Below are 17,938 nucleotides of genomic sequence, written 5' to 3'. Positions count from 1 at the left end.
CACGAGCCAAGTGTTTTCCATTACAAGTCCCCCCAGCAGCACCACACGCCACCTGATGAATCCACAATTGTTACCTTCCTTCTTTCCGCACCTTAACTCAGCCATGCTGCCGTTCCCTGCTCTTGCCTCGGGTACAACGCTGGGTGAGCGAGGTCCTGGCAGCGTCTCCTTCGGCTGCAAAAGCTGCAGACACAGTCTGACAGCTCAGGCACCAGGCTGCATAGTTTGCTGTTGACTGGTACATTCGATGGTGTTCCATCACACAAGCTGCAATGGATATCTGCCCACCATACGCCCAGGAAAACATCACCAAGTTATGCTCACCCCGGAGCCAGCTTTTGTTGGTTACAGCTTCAATGACAGTCAAGAGACGATGGGAAGCTCTAAGTGTCACACTGGCTCCAGCAGGAATCTGAATGCACAGCTTCATGGCAACGAACGGAGTCAGAACATTTTCACTGAAAATAAGAGCCAGGCCAAATGCTCAAAAACTTGCTGAGAAACTCTGGCTGAATCCTGCACACCATCTGCTAAATGGGACGTGGAGAATATAAAGAAGTGGGAAGCACAGTGTTTGTCCTATATAGCTTACAAGACAACCATCCTCTTGGTGGAGCCAATAACCTAACACCATTTTAAGCCCAATACTCTCCAATCTTGCCTTCCAACAGATTCCTTTCCTCTGGAATTTTACAAATTCATTAAAAAACTATGGTGCAAAAGCATGGGGTAAGGATTTGGAGCATCAGCAAGAAAGGCGAGATATTATCCTTGCAGTAAAAAGCCAATTGCCTTTTCCTAGCCATGCAAGTGATAGGAAAGGTACCACAGCGAGCTTCCCAGAGCCACTTTGGCATACCAGAACCCTCCTCCCAGCCCACAAGACATTCACAGGGTGCCATATAAAGAGCAGCACATTTTCTTTGCCTCTCCAGCAAAGAACTGTCAGGAACTTGGGCTGAAAACTGGGCCAAGACTGAAAACACAAGAGAAAGAAATTGGGTGCAGAAAAATAACTTCTGCTAAAAAGCAATGAAAAATCAGTACGGGAAAGACGGTTCTCGCTGCACAGAAAAAACACTTCTCACCTGCTCGCAGCTCAGTCAATCGGCAACCAACAAGGAGCACGCAAATGGGAAAGTTCTGCAACGCGGCTGGATGTGGTATGTGCCAGACAGAGCTGCTCCGCTGCAGCGCCTGCTGCCCTCGCCTGATTGAGGCTCAGGGATACAGATCCCCTCGTGCCACCATGCTCAGCGTGGACACGGCACCCTTCCAACTGCAAACAGCCCAGAGGTGCATCTGCTGCGGAGCCAGATTAATCTGGGCTCTGCACACTAAAAGGAGGGCAGGGAGCAGATGGTGGACAGGGGATCGCACACAAGGATCCCCCAGTTAAGTTGGATTGGGGGCTTCTTTGCAGGGAAGTGCCTTTTTGTATCTTATCATTCGTGAAAGGCATATGGGTTCATGCTTCTCAGCCATACCTTCCTGGCTTGCTCTGCACTGCCTTCTACAATACCCCACTTCTGGGGAGTCAAATAATTCACTTCATTAATACTGCAGAAGGAGATGATTTGTGGAACGAGGTAGCCATTTGACTGTAATGACGCAGCTGCCACTCTAGTCCCTTTCTACAGCTTTACTGAATCACAGAAAATGGGGTAGGAGCATCCAAAGAGGTCACTTTGCCTCCTTGTCCAAGGCAGTTCACATCCACCCAAGCTGTACCTGAGAGAGCCACCCAGCCTGCTTTTAAAAATCTCCAAGGCTGAAGAGATTCTGCAGAATCACTAAGGAGGCTGCTTTCAAGTGCTTAACTACCCAAAGGTATGAAGCCTTTCCTAAAGTCTAGTCTTAACCTATTTTGCTGCAATTTATGCCCATTCCTTCCCGTGCTTTTCTGCATAGAGCTAGAGGACAGCTTGTTCTCCTCCTCTCTGCAACAGCTCGCTGCATTTTCCCCGAATCTCCTCTAGACTAAAAGGCCCCAGCTCTTCCAGTCCCTTCTTAGAAGTCAGGCTTTTGAGATCTCTGCTCTGTCTCACTGGTCTCCTCTTGGCCCTCTTGGGTGTCCTCCGCAAAGTGAATATGCACACCTGCCATTTCACCAGTCTGACCATTAACGAAAACACTGGTCAGTACCGGATGGAGAAGAGACCTTGCAGAACCCATTGCTTCTGCTCAGCGTGTCCAGGGTAGTGCCGGTACCAGGGGGTTCCTCCGTCTGCCTCTGTGCGATGTGTTTGGTGCATAAGGCAGAGACCAGAAGATGGCACAACACAACTGGGACACCACAGGGGCTCAGACCTGCACAAACACAAGCGAACATCCCAGCATGCTGTGTGGGATCACAGTTCCAAAGTCAGCTACTTTCAAACCAAACAAGACCCACAGAGGCGGCAAAACAAAACAAAAAAAAAAAAGAAAAAAAAAAGAAAGGGGGGATGGACACAGCCAGACCTGGCTCCTTCTCTCTGGGATCTGTGTTGCCTCTTTAGCAGAGCTGAGCTGTTACCACCGTGCCTGATAATCCCAGATGCTTGGGTGGCTGCTGCTGCGCTGCGAAGGACACCAACTCCCGCCAGTGCTGTTGTACAGTTTGTTTATAAAGCACCAGAACCAAAGGGAGCCAGGACAGTGAGAAAACTCAGCTCGGAAGCTCCGATGCAGCTACAGGACAAAGACACGTCTTTTCTTTTACACACGTGAGCGCAAATGCCTGGCAGGGCAGGTAGATGGCACTCCGAATAAACCGGTGTGTGGTTAGAAGAGGCAGAGTTCAGGGAATACCGACCCCCTCCTGCAAGTTATGGGGCACCAGACCAGGCTGCTCAGCCACCTTACCTGCCTGCTGGGGGCTCTGGTTTGTGGCTGCTGGGGAAAGAGTCCCTGCACAGAGCGGGGCACTGGGACTGTCCCCAGCAGAACCCCCGTGAGGCCACAGCACACACTGGGCAAACAGGCTACCTTAGGGCAGCGATGGCAACCACACGCTCGTTATTTTAACCCCTTCCAACACAGCCTTGAAAATCTGTTTTTCCACAGTGACTTCCTGGACTAAGGTGCTTCCCCAAACTGGGAGAGCCTTCAGTTTTACTGGGACCCTGTGCTCCTCTGCCGCAGGCAGTGCTGTGAGCACGGGCTGGGCAGACAGAGAAGCGAAACAGACACTCGCACCTCTTGGGTCCCTCTGTGACAAAGGTCCTAAATTTCTCACTGTCATTTCAGGAAGATGTCAAGAAGTGGCATACGGGAAGGCACATTGCCACCGTCACACGCAGGCTCTCCACAGAAACCAGCCCCTGCATCTCCACTTCTCCTCCCGTAGCACCAACCGCTCGGGGAGGCAACGCCGTGGCTTCCCAGATGAGCAGCGTTTCTGCCTCCAAGCAGGAAACTGTTGAGAGCCACTCTTATCCTGCCGTGCCTCTAAGGGCGTGCAAAACAAATGCCATTGTGCCTCTTCTATCCCCCATCACGTTCAGACACGTTATCCAAGTGCAGCCCCCAGGTCCCTTCTGGCCAGGTGGTGGCAGAGAGCAGACCCAAAACCCCACATCAACAAGGGAACTGATTTCATTATTCTAAAAACAAACAGCCAAAGGAAAGTTCAGGCTAGAATGGGCTCCTAGAGCAAAGAAAGGAAAATAGAGAGCGGGCAGTGGGGAATGCTTCATATTCCTAAAAGCCTTTTGTACGTTAACACATGGTGTCTGCTTCTCTCTAGTCACCTATTTATCACTCTCCTCTTTAGAGAAGGAAAAAAGTCCTGGCTGCCTTCCTAAGGCAGAGTTTTGTGGCCGGGGGGAGGGGGAGGGTGCTTTAAGCATGATGCAAACCATTTGGAGTGCACTGAGAGCACTGCCAACACAAGCTGCACTATTTAAACAAGTGAGGAAATGATCGTATATACAACATGCCAGCGAGCACACACACACCAGAGGAAGTCGAGAGGGGTTTTCATGACACAGAGCTGGATGTCAGCGGCTGAAAGGTCGATATTTTCCCTTAACACCCTTCTCAATGACTTAATCGTGTTCCGTTTGCACAGAAAACTTCCCAAGAATAAAAGTCTGGAGGAATCGAGGGGGGATGTTTGGCCTACTGCTGACCTTGTCCGAGGTCCTCTCCACGTAGCAGGGCTCCTGGGGGGCGACCAGCAGGGGAACGAAGCCCGAGAGCAGCCGATCCTCTTCCAGGCTAAGCAGGGCAAGGTCGTCATCTGGGTCCTTGTACAAGGGCACCTCCGACTGATTCACTGTGGTCAGTATGTTACAGAAGTCAGCCAGCGTCGCCCACACATCTACTGAGACCCTGGGAGAACGAGGAGAGACGTGAGCAATTCGGGGCTGGAATGCGTTGGGAGTTGCCTGCAATGCTGCAGCGAATACCAGAGAGGTGAGGCGAGGCGAGGCACGCCACCCCGCGCTGCTGCTAACCTACCCCACCGGGAGGGCTCCAGGCACAGCTGCGCTGGCACCGAACCCAGGAGGGCTTGTAACCTTCGCCCGTGACTGCTGACACCAACCACCCTGTCCCCCTGGATGGGGACGGCTCCCGGGATCTCGCCCTTCCCGCTGCTCTGCCCACCTCTGCCTGCTCCCGAGCCGGCACACGCGCAGGAAGCAGCTTCCCCGTGCGGTGCCGGCAGGAACCCGGCTCATTTCAGATGGCAGAAATACCGCTTATTACTCAATTTCAAAGCCTGCTGGGAGGACAGACTGATCCCCTGCCCTGCTGTCAGGACAAAAGCAGCGCCTGGGGGGCTGCAGCCCAGCCCAGGGCACCCTCTCCTCCAGCCGGCTGTTATCTGCTGCAACCACATGCTGCAGCCATGCTCTAAAGCACAGAGACGTTTTTAGTTAAACCCCAGCCATGAGGGGGGGGGTTGAGCCATGTTTTGCTTCTGGCCATGGTTTCAACACTTGTGAGCGACCTGCAAAGCTGCCTCTGTGGTGTTTCACCTTCCCGGAGCAGCAGTGACGTGCGGGGAGCCGTGTGCGAACACAAGGCCACCAGTAGCCCTGGACCGCTCTCTGTGCATCCTCATCACACATCCCCATCGCTGAGCACACCCTGGGGAGGGCCCAGCACCCCAGAGAGGGCCAGCGCGGGGAAAGCAGGCAACAAGCATGGGAGCGCTGCAGCCTACCAGGCTGCCTCGTACTGCATTTCTCCCTCCTGTTTCTAAGAGCACTCAGATAGGTTTTTTTTTAGCGTGTAAACTGGGACGAAAGCAGGGAATAGGGGAAAACTGGGGCTGATCTGCTTCTGGTGGCAGTGAGGAGGGCTGCTCCTCCACCCCACACCTCTGGGGCACCGAAAAGCACGGGGCAGGCAGCATCACCGGGGGTGCAGCAGTGACCAGCGCAGCCCGAGGCAGCCCAGGGCTGGAGGGAGGCCCCCTGCTCTTTGAACTGCTCCAGGTGGACAGAGTCTGCACTCGGTTATTTACGGGAATCAATGTACCAGGAAAGCACACTGAAATGAAACATCTTGTTTTCAAGAGCGTCCTGGGAGCCAGGCAGAATGAGGAGCCATTAATCAAAGCCCAGCACGTAATCAGCACACATGTAACGCAGAGTCGCCCACGTCCCTAAGCCAGCCCCAGCCCGCACGCTGCAGAGGAGAAGAGGTCCTTCAAAGCCCTCTGCGCACAGACACCAGGAGCTGGGTTCATTCACAAAGCTCCATCGCTTGGCTCAGCCAGGTCTGGCTGTCAGAAATGTTTAAATATGGAAAAAAATAAACAGTTGCAACACGTTTTTCGGAGGGATCTGTCCGAGGCCCTTTGTGATGTAATGGGAAACGCTGCGTTTGTGCTACCAGCTGGAAAATAAACAGAGCTGCGAGGGTTAAAAGGAACTGAACTTTCCACGACCCCTATCTGCAAAAGAAGAAAATAATAAGAGGAATGATCCACTGCCCCACAGCCCTGATAGTTTATCCTCCAGCCCAGGCTGCAGAGACAAGCACCGGATGTGATAGGGCTGCTCTGGGCCACCTCCAAGGCAAGCTCTGCCCATGGGAGATGCACAGGGCTTGGGAGGCTCAGCCCTCCCCCAGTGCCCTGCTGGCAACTGGGCTGGGCTGCCTGAGTCCGGTCACATAGCACTGGTGGGGCCCTGCCAGCGCGGGCTGCGACGAGGGCTCAGCTTGGATGAAGGAGGTGCGGAGGCTGCAGGCATCGGCGGGGGAGAGGAACGGGGAGAGCGCCTGCAGCCACCGGGGAACGAGCACACAGGGGTGTTGGGGACAAGCACCGATGCAGAAGATGTTCCCAGGGGGCTGAGACAGCCAGGTGCATGGGGCCAGGGTGGAGGAGAAGGGAAAGAAACACATTGCAGAGACCTCGCCTGTATTCCCCAAGAAACAGAGCTGCAGGCAGGGGATGGAGAGAACCAGCGAGGGAGGGGAGGAGGGAGGCAGAGAGCAGCGGTAGGATGCTGGGCAGGACCGGGATCCGCAGCGGGGCAGGGGTGGTGGTGGGGTGAAGGAGCAGCACAGATGAAGTACAGGGAGCCATCTCCCTCCACGGGGCTTGGCACCCCACGTCAGAAAAACACCATGTGAACAAGTCACTGAGCCGACGCTGCTAACACCCTCGCAGCCACCCAGCCCAGCAGTCCCCTCTCCTCTCCCCCTGCGGCTGCCTGTCCCCAGCCCTTCCGGCAGCGCTGCCAGGCAGGGCAGCCCCTCACCACCCCCTGAGCACGAGAGAGCAGTCCCTGCCACTTCATCCCCTTCATCCTCAGCTCCCTACAGCTTCGCAGTGCCTTGCCGTATCTGTCATTCGCACTGGATGCGTTAGGTTTCCACCGTGGGCTTCCTTCAGTCAAACCACAGACTGTGCCGGCTCCCCGGCTAGCAACATCTCGCTGCAACGCGCCCCTGGGCAGCTCTGCGGCAGCGGCTGGCAGCTGGGCAGCACCCTCCAACGTGCAGCACCCTGCAGAGCCTTCGAAAAGCCAACAAAGAAGAAGGTGTTGACGTTTCTGCTCGGGTTTTCTCCTGCAACGCAGAGGTAGCACTGCAGAGAGCGGGTCTGACAATTTTCTGCTTTCCCCTCTGGTGCAGCTTCTCTGCAGTGCATCTCCCAGCACTGGCACCACCAAGATCATTTACTGACTGCTACCCACCGGCAAAGCCAGCGAGGGCGAACAGCTCATGCCGACACCGTACGGCCCCACGGATCTCCTGCTGGGACGTGCACTCGCCCTAGAAGGTTGCACAACGCTCGGGAGCCCTGTCAGGCGCCTTGTCCTCGCTGCCCCTTCCCAGGACGACGCCGTGGCCACCTCCAGGCGTTTCTGGCTTATGTCACCCAACGGCGCTGCGGTGCTGGAACCTCTCTGCAAAGCCAAGGCAGGCCCAGGTGCCTGGAAGCGCTGCGTATGCACAGTGCCACGGCTTCGGGGTCCCTCTGCAGAGGGAGGCCCCGAATTACTGACAGCGAGCCCAGGCACGCAGCTCCCAGGTACAGGGACGAGGCTCCCAGAGCTTTTAACCGAGGAAGCGAGAAGGGGGTTAGCGCGAGGTCTTTCCTCAGAACGGGGGTTCATTCGCTTCCCCACAGACACATTTACATTTGCTTATTCCACTAGGACAGGAAAAAAAAATAAGAGTTAATTTCTTTTTTATTGCCTCAGGATTCCAGGTTTAATGTAGCTGTCAGTGTGAGCGCAGCCCAGCTGCACGCCGACAGGACGCAGCCCGGCCAGGCGATGGTGAGAGCACCGCACAAGTGCGCAGCCGAGCGCGCGGGCTGGAGCGCGGCAAAGCGCGGCCCCGGTGAGGCTGGGTCTGCGTGGGGACAGCTCTCGGCAAAGACGGACGCCCACGATGGGCATGCATCACCGCAAGGCAAAAGGCCTGCAGAGAGCAGAGGGTGCCGGGGCGAGCCTGATGCTCACCAAATCCCCGCCGGCCACGGTGCTGCACAGCGCTCCGGCGTGAGCCACCATCTTCACCGGGGGCGCGGGCTGCCTGGTGATTAATATCAAGCACAATGACCCCATGTTACAAGCCTGCGGGGGCCTGTGGAGGTGGCCGTTTCCTGTGTAATACCAGCTTGTTTAAACACTAACATTCAAACTCCACAGCTGCAGAACAAACCCGGAAAGCGCGGCGCAGAAGAAGCCCTGCATTGTGTTCCCCAGCCGCCAAGAGCCGCGCTGCCGTGCAGATGGCGATCGCTTCGGGCTCGCGCGCTCCTGGGGCCAGGCAACGCGCGCCCACCGGCTCCCGGTGCGAGTCGGCACCGGTGCCGCCCCAGCTCCTGCACCGCCGCACAAAGTGCTCCGCATCCCCCTCCTGGGTTCCCTCTCTCCCAGCCCAGGGGAAGCCGAGCTAAAAGCAGCTCCCCTGCAAGGAACAAAAGGGGTTGGCGGTGGGAGCTCTTCCCAAAAGGTGTTCACCAACCTTGCCCTGGACTCAGACAGCTGCCCAGAGCGGGGACGAGGTGGTCACAGCCCCTCTGCCCTGTGGCAACAATGACTTCCCCCACTCGGCCCTGCACGCGGTCCCTTCGGCCAGCCGGGCATCCGTAAACCCATTCCTCTCCCGGGAACCTGCCTTCGGAGTTAGAGGGATGCTCTCCTCCCTGGGAGAGGTGCAGTCTCCTCCCAGCCAGCCTCTGCTTTGCCACAGCCCCCTTCTCCACGGAGACTTTTGGCTTCTGCTTCACTCGACTTTACCTTCATTCTCAGCCAGGTTTACACTACCGAGACACCTCGGAATCCTCACTTTGATGTCTCGATAGGGAAACTCTGGTGGCCAGCATTACTAACTAAGGCTGAGATCTGCAAAAGGGATTTTCCATTTAGTCTCCAGCAAACTCCAGCAAGGTCTTGGCACCCCTGTCCAAGACTCTGTCCATCTCTCCCAGTGGAAGCTGCCATCTCAGTGACACTTCTCCGCAAGAGCGATGTGATGAGAGCGATCTGGCAGATCTCTCTGGGAAGGTAAGCTCTAGAATGTGCTCAGAGCTTTTGGATTTAATTTAATACTTGGTTTAAATTAACCATTTTTAAATGCTTGCAGACAGTCTCCACAAACCGAGAGGCCCTTTGCTCCAGCGTGGAAGGAGCGTAGATTCGCCAGGGTCAGCCCTGAGGCAGTTTGTCTGTCTAGCCAGTGGCTTCCCCATCGATTCTTGCGCTTCATTTAGCAACGGATTCATTGCAGCAACAAAGTAGAGCAAGGAGAAGCTTTGCTCTCCTGTGCCCAACCCTCTTCACCCGTTTCAGCTCTTCAGCCATATATCCCAAAAGGAGATGGATTCACTTGAATGACAGCAGCCTCCTTGGAGATCTGCCTTTCGCCCCATCTGCTGCTAATATCTCTGCCTTAGGAAATCCACCCTGCTCCCCTCTCCCCAAGACTCCCTGCTTTTAACCCCCGATCTCTGCAAATTACTCCTGGGGACAGTTGGTCTGAAAGACACTGCTCCAACCCAGCTGAATGGCAATGCCACTGCTTTAAACGACCGCCTGCTCAGACCTCAACGCAATGTTTGCCATGAAACATGCAGATATAAATTAATTTTAAGATACAGAAGTGACTGTTGCTTGCTGCTAGAAGACCTGGGAACACCTGGTCCAGACACACAATCCCCAAGCCACAGGACACTGCTCCTCCGAAGCAGAGACGTCCACGGGCAGGTTTAGCTCCTGGAAACACTTAGAGAAAAGAGCCACAGAAAACTCGCTGAGCCCCTCTCCCAAACAGGTAGAGGGGAAGGATACCCCCTGCCTCTCAGATATACACAGCAGCCCCAAGAGAGGGATCTAGGCAGCCTGTCACCTCTCGATGGCCTTCTGGCCTGAAAACACGTCCCAGTGCATCCCCTGAGCCATGGTGACTGTGCAGGTGTGGCTAAGAGCTGGATGAATGTGCCAGAGCAAGGAGGGTGGTTTTGGGGAAAGGTGTAGCTTCTCATTCAGCTTGAATTCAGGACCACTGAGCCCCCAGCTAGGGAGAGGATGCCTGCCAGGAGCCAGAGTTCATTCCCAAGTCCCCGCCAAGAAAAGGACCCCGAAGACGCAGCCTCCCGAGCCTCCCACCCCGCTCCACAGAGCCCACTCCTGCATGGCTTGCAGCCGCACACCAGGTTTCGGCAGCACTCACCCCTCACACCTTTCCCTCCGCCTCTGTCCAAGGGGGAAAGCAGCGAGCTGAGGAATTTGGTGTGGGGGTTTTTTTTTTGGGTTGTTTTTTTTTTTTTTATTGTAAGGACTCAAACCCAGCAGTGTGATAAATGCATCCGAGCTACAATTAGGAAGATATATAGCATCAGAACGCGAAGGTCTGGGCAGCGTGGTGAAACGCGGGCTCTCCAGAGCCCCAGCTATGTTTCCCATTATGTAACCCTGGTCATGGGCAGACAGCCAGACTCCAAATGAAAAAGAGACTCTGGCTTGGCACCGTTTCTATTTTCCTATCCTCATTCGGGGTCAGCGCAGTGTCATACAGCTGCAGAGAAAGCTCCGGGGATTAAACCTGGGAAAGACTCCAAGACCAGGACCTGGGTTCAAGTACCAGCTGAAAGCAATAAACCAACTGCCACAGCTGGGCTGAGTTTAGACGTTCTCAAAGTCCCCCAGCTCTCTCCCTTACTAAGACCGAGCGATCATGAACATGGCGAACGCAGCGTGAGCGGAGGCCTCGGGACATACAGCCCCGGCAGCCCAGGCCCTAGGCTCTGGCGGAGTCTTGACAAGCTGCCCCACTGGCCCCAAGCCCAGGCCGTCATTCTGGCAGCGGCGCTGGCCCCGGATGAGCTGCACTTTGATGCAAGCTCTGGGCCAGGCCTTTGCTCCTAGGGGGCTGCCAGGTGGGTATGGGGCCTGGTTTTTCCAGAAGCTTTAGCACATTTGTGGCATCCTTGCAGGGTGCTTCTGTGCTTCAGGGTTTTTTTACTGTCCCTTTTCAGTGCCCATGCCGCCACGAGGGGCAATGAAAGCGATGGCTGCAGAGTGCTGGGAGGCGGTTTCGGCGTGTCCAGCCAGCTTCTCCACTGGCACTGGTGGGGACCTCGCGGCACGTCCCGCTGCTGTGGGGCACAGAGCACGCGTGAAACAGCACAGGCCCCTTACTCAGTTCTGCAACTTGGCATCTGCACTTGCTCCTCGCGTGCTCTCCCCACTCCTGAGCTCACCCTGCCCATAAACCTTGGCTTACTCCAACACGCCTGCTGCTCTGACCCATGTTTTACTTCTAAACTTCTTTGAAGCTGCTCCTATCTAAACCCCTGGACTCAGTGACTCTACCTGGTTACTGAACGGCCCCAGGTCAGACAGCAGGCTTGTGTCAATAGAGAGCTGAAACAGTAACCCAGTGCTCCCCTTTCCCTAGAGGTGGGAAAGGAAAAACATTGCAAGTCCCAGGTCGTGCCTAAGAGCAGAGCTGGTTCCCTGCTACTCCCTATCAGTACCCGCACCTCCAGGGAAGCTCAGCTGCTGCTGTCCCAGCGTCCCGGACCACCGACACCCAGCCGCGCAATGCTGGGTCAGCAGAAGAGGTCTGGGCTGAAAGAGCAGCCCGTCTCCTCGCCGTGGATAAGACAGATGCTCCTGGCGAGCCAAAGAGCACCAGGGTGGAGGAGCTGGGAGCCAACACGAGGAAGGCTGCCCATGCCCCAGAGTAATGGCACGGGTGGGACAAGAGGGGCTGCTCAGCCACCCTCCGTGGAGAGGGCAAGGTGGGGAAGCGGTTGGGCCTCTGCTACAAGATGAAGACCCTCGTTCCTCCGCCGAGCAGACCAGGACCTTGCGGAGTAGAGTCCCCCAACCCATACCCACTGCTCCCCAGAGAGCCACGTGCCACCATGCCACGGGGTGGGCTGCCACCACTGCCTTCTCCCGCCTCGACGGGCAAGCGGGAGCCCGCACCTGCTCCGGCAGCCCGGGGGGACGCAGCCCCGCGCCCCGCAGGAGGGGGAGGCAGCTCGTCCTGGGGAAGGCGCCGAGCGCTGGCTGCGCGAACCCAATCAGAAATTCCATCTCGAGGCTGCCCGTCGCCAAGGGCTCAGCGGCTCCCTGCGCAGGCAGCGCGAGGGGAAGGGGGGATTGGTGCACGCAGTCTCACGTGACAGATCCCAGTTTGAGTTCCTGCCCAAAGATGGGCAGCAGTTCACATGAGCAGGCAGCGGTCCCACACCGAGCAGCCGACAAACAGAAAACAGACTCCATCTCCACAAAATGAGGCCCAGAACTTCCTGTGTGAGATTTCCATTTCCTCAGCCAAATGAAAAAGAACTGGAGTAAGAGGCAATAAACTAGGAGAGCAGGACTGGACCTGACGCACGGAGCGGGGACCCATTAATGGTTAAGCCACTTTGCTGGATTACTCTTAATGCGCCTTCCCATCACCCTGGGTTCTGGCTCCTTTGGATTAACAATAAGACGTGATTTCAGGCTCTGGATCCGGAGTACCGGAGGCAGATGGAAAATCCTGCGGGAAAGCAGCTACAGAGCATGCTCAGACACTGTTTCGCATACTCCATACTTGGCCCCTTCACTTGATTTTCTGTCCAAAAATATGCAAATTGCCTAGTCCGCATTATGGACTAATGGGCTGGAATCGGCCAGTTTAGAAAATTAACCCCTCTGTGTGTTGCAGGGGTAGAGACAAGCTGTTTCTGAAGGAGAAGGGAGGCAACTTTTGGAGCTCCAGGAACAGGCAAGCTGCTCCAGGCCAGCCCAGCCTGACCAAGGTTGGTCTGATTCAGTCAAAAAAAGGCAACAAAATGCTCATGCTGGAAATGGACTTCCCTCTTGCAGAGAGGAAGGCCCTGCCTGTTCAGCTGGCTGGGCCAGCAGAGTGCGTAAAGGAGACGTATCCCAACAAAAGCAGGCGCACATCCTAAGCCGAAGGTAAAAATCCAGCTCACGGGACATTTTCTAACACACGGAAGCAAAGGGCACCCGCCAGGCCCCCTCAGAGCCACTTCACCCCCCCCCCCCCCCATGTATCAATGAAGAAGTCATTGTGTCACCAAGGGTGACAAGTCCCCCCGCCAAGCATCCCCTGCGCAGTGAGTGTCTCCTGGGTGCTCAGGTCAGAGTGCCACAGCCAGGAGTAAGCACGAGTGAGGGGAAAAGGTGGCACAAGGAGCCCCGGGAGCGAGCAGACACCAGAAGACAGACCAGAGGATTCACGTACTGTTTGGGGAGCTCGAGAGAGGTCGGAGGAGGATTCCAGGTGTCCGGGTGGCCAAGCATCCAGTCTGACCAGACCTTCACACTGGGGAGCAGCTCCTTCAGGTCCTGGGGCAAGGCAGAGACCTTGATGTCGTCCTCCTCATCCTCCTGCTCCACCTCTTGTGGCTGAACTGCAAATACAAGATGCGAGGGCTGAGGTAGCTCACCGCAGCCAGGAGCCAGGCTCAGGAAGGGACAGGGGATGCACAACACAATCCCAACATCTCAGCCCTGGACGCACAAGGAACAACCACAACCCACAGCAAGCGCAAAGACAGATCTGTTCTCCCTACGTGGACTGGCTTGGGGCGTAAGCCGGGATGTCTGTGATCCCTTTTATTGAGGGCAGTGGGGTGCCAGTGCACCAGTCATGGAGATAGGATGCCGAGGTCCCAGTTTTGGGATGTTTCCCAATAGCTGGCAGAAAGCGTGCTCTGCATTCATCCCTTTTTTCCCAAACGTTTCTGCCTGCACACATCAGGGGCTTTCCTGCCAGATGATCCAGCCATAACCTGGGCAGAGCTTAGGACACCAGGGAGAATCCAAGGGCCCCAGCAGAGGGGAAGGGATGTACAAAATAGCAGGGAACAAGGGCCTGAACCCCACCAGGCTGCCTCGTGGGCAGCTGCGTGGATCCTGCCGGTAACCCCTTACCTTGCATGCATTCCCTCAGCAGGCTGGTGCACCTCCTCACCAAGAGTGCAAACATGGAGAGCCCCAGGGCCGTGGCCTGTTCCTGGATGACGGAGCGGCAGTCTTCAGAGACGCACTCTAGGAGACAGAGAGAGGGTTCAGTGGGGAGCAGGTCAGATGCTCCATCTTGCTTTGCCTTCGCAGCCTCCCTTTCTGCATCCTGCATGGAGCAGGGATCTCTGCAGGGATGGCTGATTCCCCAGGAATTGGGTCCCCTGGACCCAATTGCTCCACGCAGGGGGGGAAAAAGGTGTTGCGTAGCTGCTCTGGAGCGGGAAGAGGCTGCAGTCACACTGCCCGTGCCATGCCCGACCCCACCTCATGCACTGAGCCATCCCGGCCCGAGCCGGCACTCAGGGCTCCCAGCACAGAAGCTGCTGCTTAGAGCTGATGCCTTCCCCTGAAGGAGGGGGATATGTTTAAGTGTTAAAAGGGTAATTAGCTGCATATTTGATCTTTGTCCCTGCTGGAGTTTTAACCTCAGCAGCTGAGGAGGGGGCTCCTCCCATTAGTTCACCAGTCACACAACAGCTTGTCAAGAGAGCTTAATTGAAGCTGTTACTCAAGTAGATGCCACACGACCACAGCTCTTCCAAACAGAGCCGGCTTGGAGTGAGAGCAAATCCCCCCGGCACATCTACACCCAGCCAGAAACCACTTCTGAGGCTGCTGAGAGCAGCGGGGAGCTGGCTCGAGGGAACTGCCTGGAGCTGGGTGTGGGTTACATTTAGCAAGGCCGAGAGCACCGTGGGGCATGCCAGGCTGCCCGCGCTCGCTCAGGCACTGCGCCGCCTGCTCACGGAAGATTTTGAAGCCTTACGGGCAGCCTCTGCCCTCCGAATCCCCTCTGCCCCCAAATTCACATCCTCCCTTGAGATGTGGGGGGGAGCAGCTGGCTGGGGGCTTGCCCGGAGGGCGGCAGGGAAGCGCTGCGGGGGGGAGCGGAGCCGCTGCCCGGCGGGACGGGAGGCACCCGCACCGCTCGGGGGTCTCCTACCAGCCCGTGCCATTTGCTCTGCGCAGGCTGCTCTGCTGCAGCACCTCGCCGGCTTGCACCAGGGCTTCCAACCCTCACGCTGCAGATGGGCAGCCACTGTGAGAAAAGCTGCCGCAAGCCAGGCAAAGGATTTGCACAGCGAACGCAAATATGTAGGTATCGATTCCAAACCAGTGCCCGTGCGAGCAAAGCCCCAGCGCCGGGATGGGGAGGGAGAGCCCCTGCAGAGCCCCGGCTCCCAGGCACCTCTGCCGCAGACACGAGCATCAGCTGCGCACGGGCAAGGAGAAGGTGTTGGAAGCTGAACTCCCCTGATGTGGCAGACCAGGGATTTTGAGCAAAGGGCAAGAGGATTAAAGCAAGACACCGAGACCCTGTTCCAGCCGGGGCTAGCAAAACACCTGAGGCGCAGAGAACAAACACCGGGTTTTTATGTGCAGATTATTTCAGAGCAATGGGGTGGGAGGTTAAAAACAACCAGAAAAAGACTAAAACACACCTAGAAAATATGGGGAAAAAATAGGAGGAAGATCTGTAGGCTTGATCTGGCCAGCTCTTACAGTGGCCAATGAGTTCAGCACCCAGTGGGGAGACCACGGAGGGTAACCCAGGGTGGCACCAGCGGCACCTGGCAGCCGAATGAGGGTGCTCTGCTCCCGGAGCCAGGGCTGAGCCGGTGCCGCAAAGCAATGGTAGGAAGTGCCGTACTGCAGGGGCTGTCAACTTTTGGAGGAAACATAAAACTAAAGATGTGACCACTCTGGGACAGTAAATCTCTTTCATGAAGCCTTTCCCACAATTAAGAGTGTTAGTCCCAGTGCTCTGGCCACAGTCCAGTTCAAGAAATTACAGCCGTCTTCCCCGCACTCCCTCCTCCCGCACTCGGGCGAGATGATGGACTCTCTTCACTTCTTGTCTTAAACGGGCACACAACAAGACCGCGGCTGTCGTGCTGCCGCACCTGGGTCTGGCAAGTCCCAGCTCTGGGCATTTCAGCAAGCACCCCCACTCTTTGAGTTGGGCAGTAGCCCCGGGACTCTGGGCACTGTGCTAAAGCCACACTCGCAGTCACCCCCAAACTGGGCTGGTACAAAAGCTAAGTCCTCCCCCTCCCAAAAAGGCAAAGCTTAAAAGGCTTTCACGATGCTGAGGGTCACGAGCACTGCACAGCCCCGATGTATTCCGGAGATCGGCTCCAAGCGCTGGAGCAGTGCTCTGCGGTGGTCATGGTCAGGCTTGGTACCAGGGCCTCAGCCCTTCCCACTGCCACCAGCAGCTCTTCTTGCAGGCTACAAGTTCCCCATTAAACATTAAACACCCAAAGGAGAGTAAAAACATTTCTTGCACGTGAGCTGTCGCAGGTACAGCCATCCGTGACCCGCTCGCTCAAGCTGAGCGCTACGGCCACAGCTCCATGAAACATCTCGTATTGCTACAGACGTGTACCACGTGCCCACCGGCTCATACCCACCTTACATAAAGCCACGGTGCTTTGACGTACCGCAATGATGCTCAGCCCCAGTACAGCCTGCGAAGCTGCCCACTGTGCACATAAGAGGAACAGGACACCCAAATTCAAAGGTCGTTTCCCCACGGTTCCAGCTCAGCTACTGTGGGCGTCGTCATCTCATCATTAAATTACATGAAACTGCCCCCGTCCTGAAAGTTCATTCCCTGGCCAAGCTCGTCAGCCCCATTTCAAGGAGGCTCCCCCAGCCCAACAACCTTGCAGGGAAGGACAAGCGTCCAGGTGGGTGCTTGTTCAAGACTCCTGAACACACACCAGCACTCCAGCTCCCAGCCCTGCCAGCAAAGGCTCTTAAGAGCTTAATTGTAGGACAAAAAGAGGAAAGCACCATAAATCAGGAGAAACTTTCTCTTTGTGCCTTTTCACCACTTTCCTTGGGAGGCAGGGAGCCTCGGCTTTTACTGAGCTGGGAGCTCGGAGCCAGTAGTTACGACTGCGTGACGTGGAGGCTGTGGGGTGGCAGACCCCAGGCTAGCCCCGGCTGTGCCCTTCTGTGCCCACGCCACAGAAGACAGTCAAGGTGAGGGTACAATCAAAGGGCAGAGCGCTCATGAAACGGGGGTGTTTAGACAGAAACTTGTGGAGTGTTTTGAGTGATAGGCAGTAAGGAAACGAGCTCTCCGCACCCACAGCAAGGTCTCTCGCCCACAGCACGAAGTGTCTGAGCCTACCCTGGCATTAAGAGAAAAATACTTTGTAGAAGATATGCTAAAAGGGGGGTTGGAGCAACAAATCCGCTCTGGAGCCCACAGGGTGTCATTACCTCTGAGCTGAGCAATGGTCTGTGCTGCTGGTAATGCACGATGCATTAAGACACAAACTTCATGGAAAGAGATGTTCTTGGAGGTTGGAGTGACACTTAGGTGATTCCTGTCCCTGCAGTTGAACAGCACTAGTATAACCTGGGGACACCAGCTGCCACAGACCAACAAGAGCAGGCAGAGATCCCGACTGCCCAGGTCAGGGCAAACCCTGTAACTCCCAGATCTGTTTCCCCAGATCCACAGCGGGTGCAGGAGAAGCAGAACTACAGCGTCAGGTCCACAGGCGATGCCGCATCCTATCCCCGCAGGCAGCCACCAAAAGCTTGGTGCCAGCGACATTTTCAGATGGCATCAATGGCATCCCATCAGCTAAAGCTGCCACAAATCCGCCCTCCACTTCCTCCCCTGGAACCCCAATTAGGCTGTAATCAGATGACCCTCCTGTACTCACACCCAGCCACGCCGCACAGCCAGGGCGCAGTGCAGAGGCGGTCAGGCAGACTACGGACAGAAATCGCATGCAAAAGAAGCTGCTACGAGGCCGCGGGCCCCGAGGCGGTCAGAGATGTGGCTCCTCTGTGCCACCAGCAGCCGCAGCAGTGACATTCTGCAGGAAATCATCTAGCACAATACCAGGTTGTGCACCAACAACCACAACGCATCCCCCCTCCACCTTCTCCCCTTGCAACCAGGCAAACGTCCCTGTTAATGCCGGCATCAGTTAAACAGCTCCTGTCACCACGTCACCTCT

At 56.1% G+C, this 17,938-nt stretch overlaps 1 protein-coding gene across 9 annotated transcripts in view; it reads right to left on the bottom strand.

Annotated features, from left to right (window-relative positions):
• The window catches only part of SMG6 (SMG6 nonsense mediated mRNA decay factor), a 119,163-nt gene that overhangs the window by 46,602 nt on the left and 54,623 nt on the right, over positions 1 to 17,938 (bottom strand). For all 9 annotated transcript variants that reach the window (XR_012778036.1, XM_075518361.1, XM_075518362.1 and 6 more), the window contains exons 11-13: positions 13,860 to 13,976; positions 13,168 to 13,336; positions 4,116 to 4,317 (exon numbers count right to left, since the gene is read on the bottom strand). Coding sequence is in view for 8 of the 9 variants with exons in the window: in XM_075518361.1 (XP_075374476.1) it covers positions 4,116 to 4,317; positions 13,168 to 13,336; positions 13,860 to 13,976 (488 nt within the window). In the remaining variant the exon portion in view is untranslated. The remainder of the gene's footprint in view (positions 1 to 4,115; positions 4,318 to 13,167; positions 13,337 to 13,859; positions 13,977 to 17,938) is intronic.

The sequence above is a fragment of the Mycteria americana genome, chromosome 15, assembly GCF_035582795.1.
Source record: "Mycteria americana isolate JAX WOST 10 ecotype Jacksonville Zoo and Gardens chromosome 15, USCA_MyAme_1.0, whole genome shotgun sequence".
Lineage (NCBI taxonomy): Eukaryota > Metazoa > Chordata > Aves > Ciconiiformes > Ciconiidae > Mycteria > Mycteria americana.
This window is presented reverse-complemented; position numbering and strand designations above follow the sequence as displayed.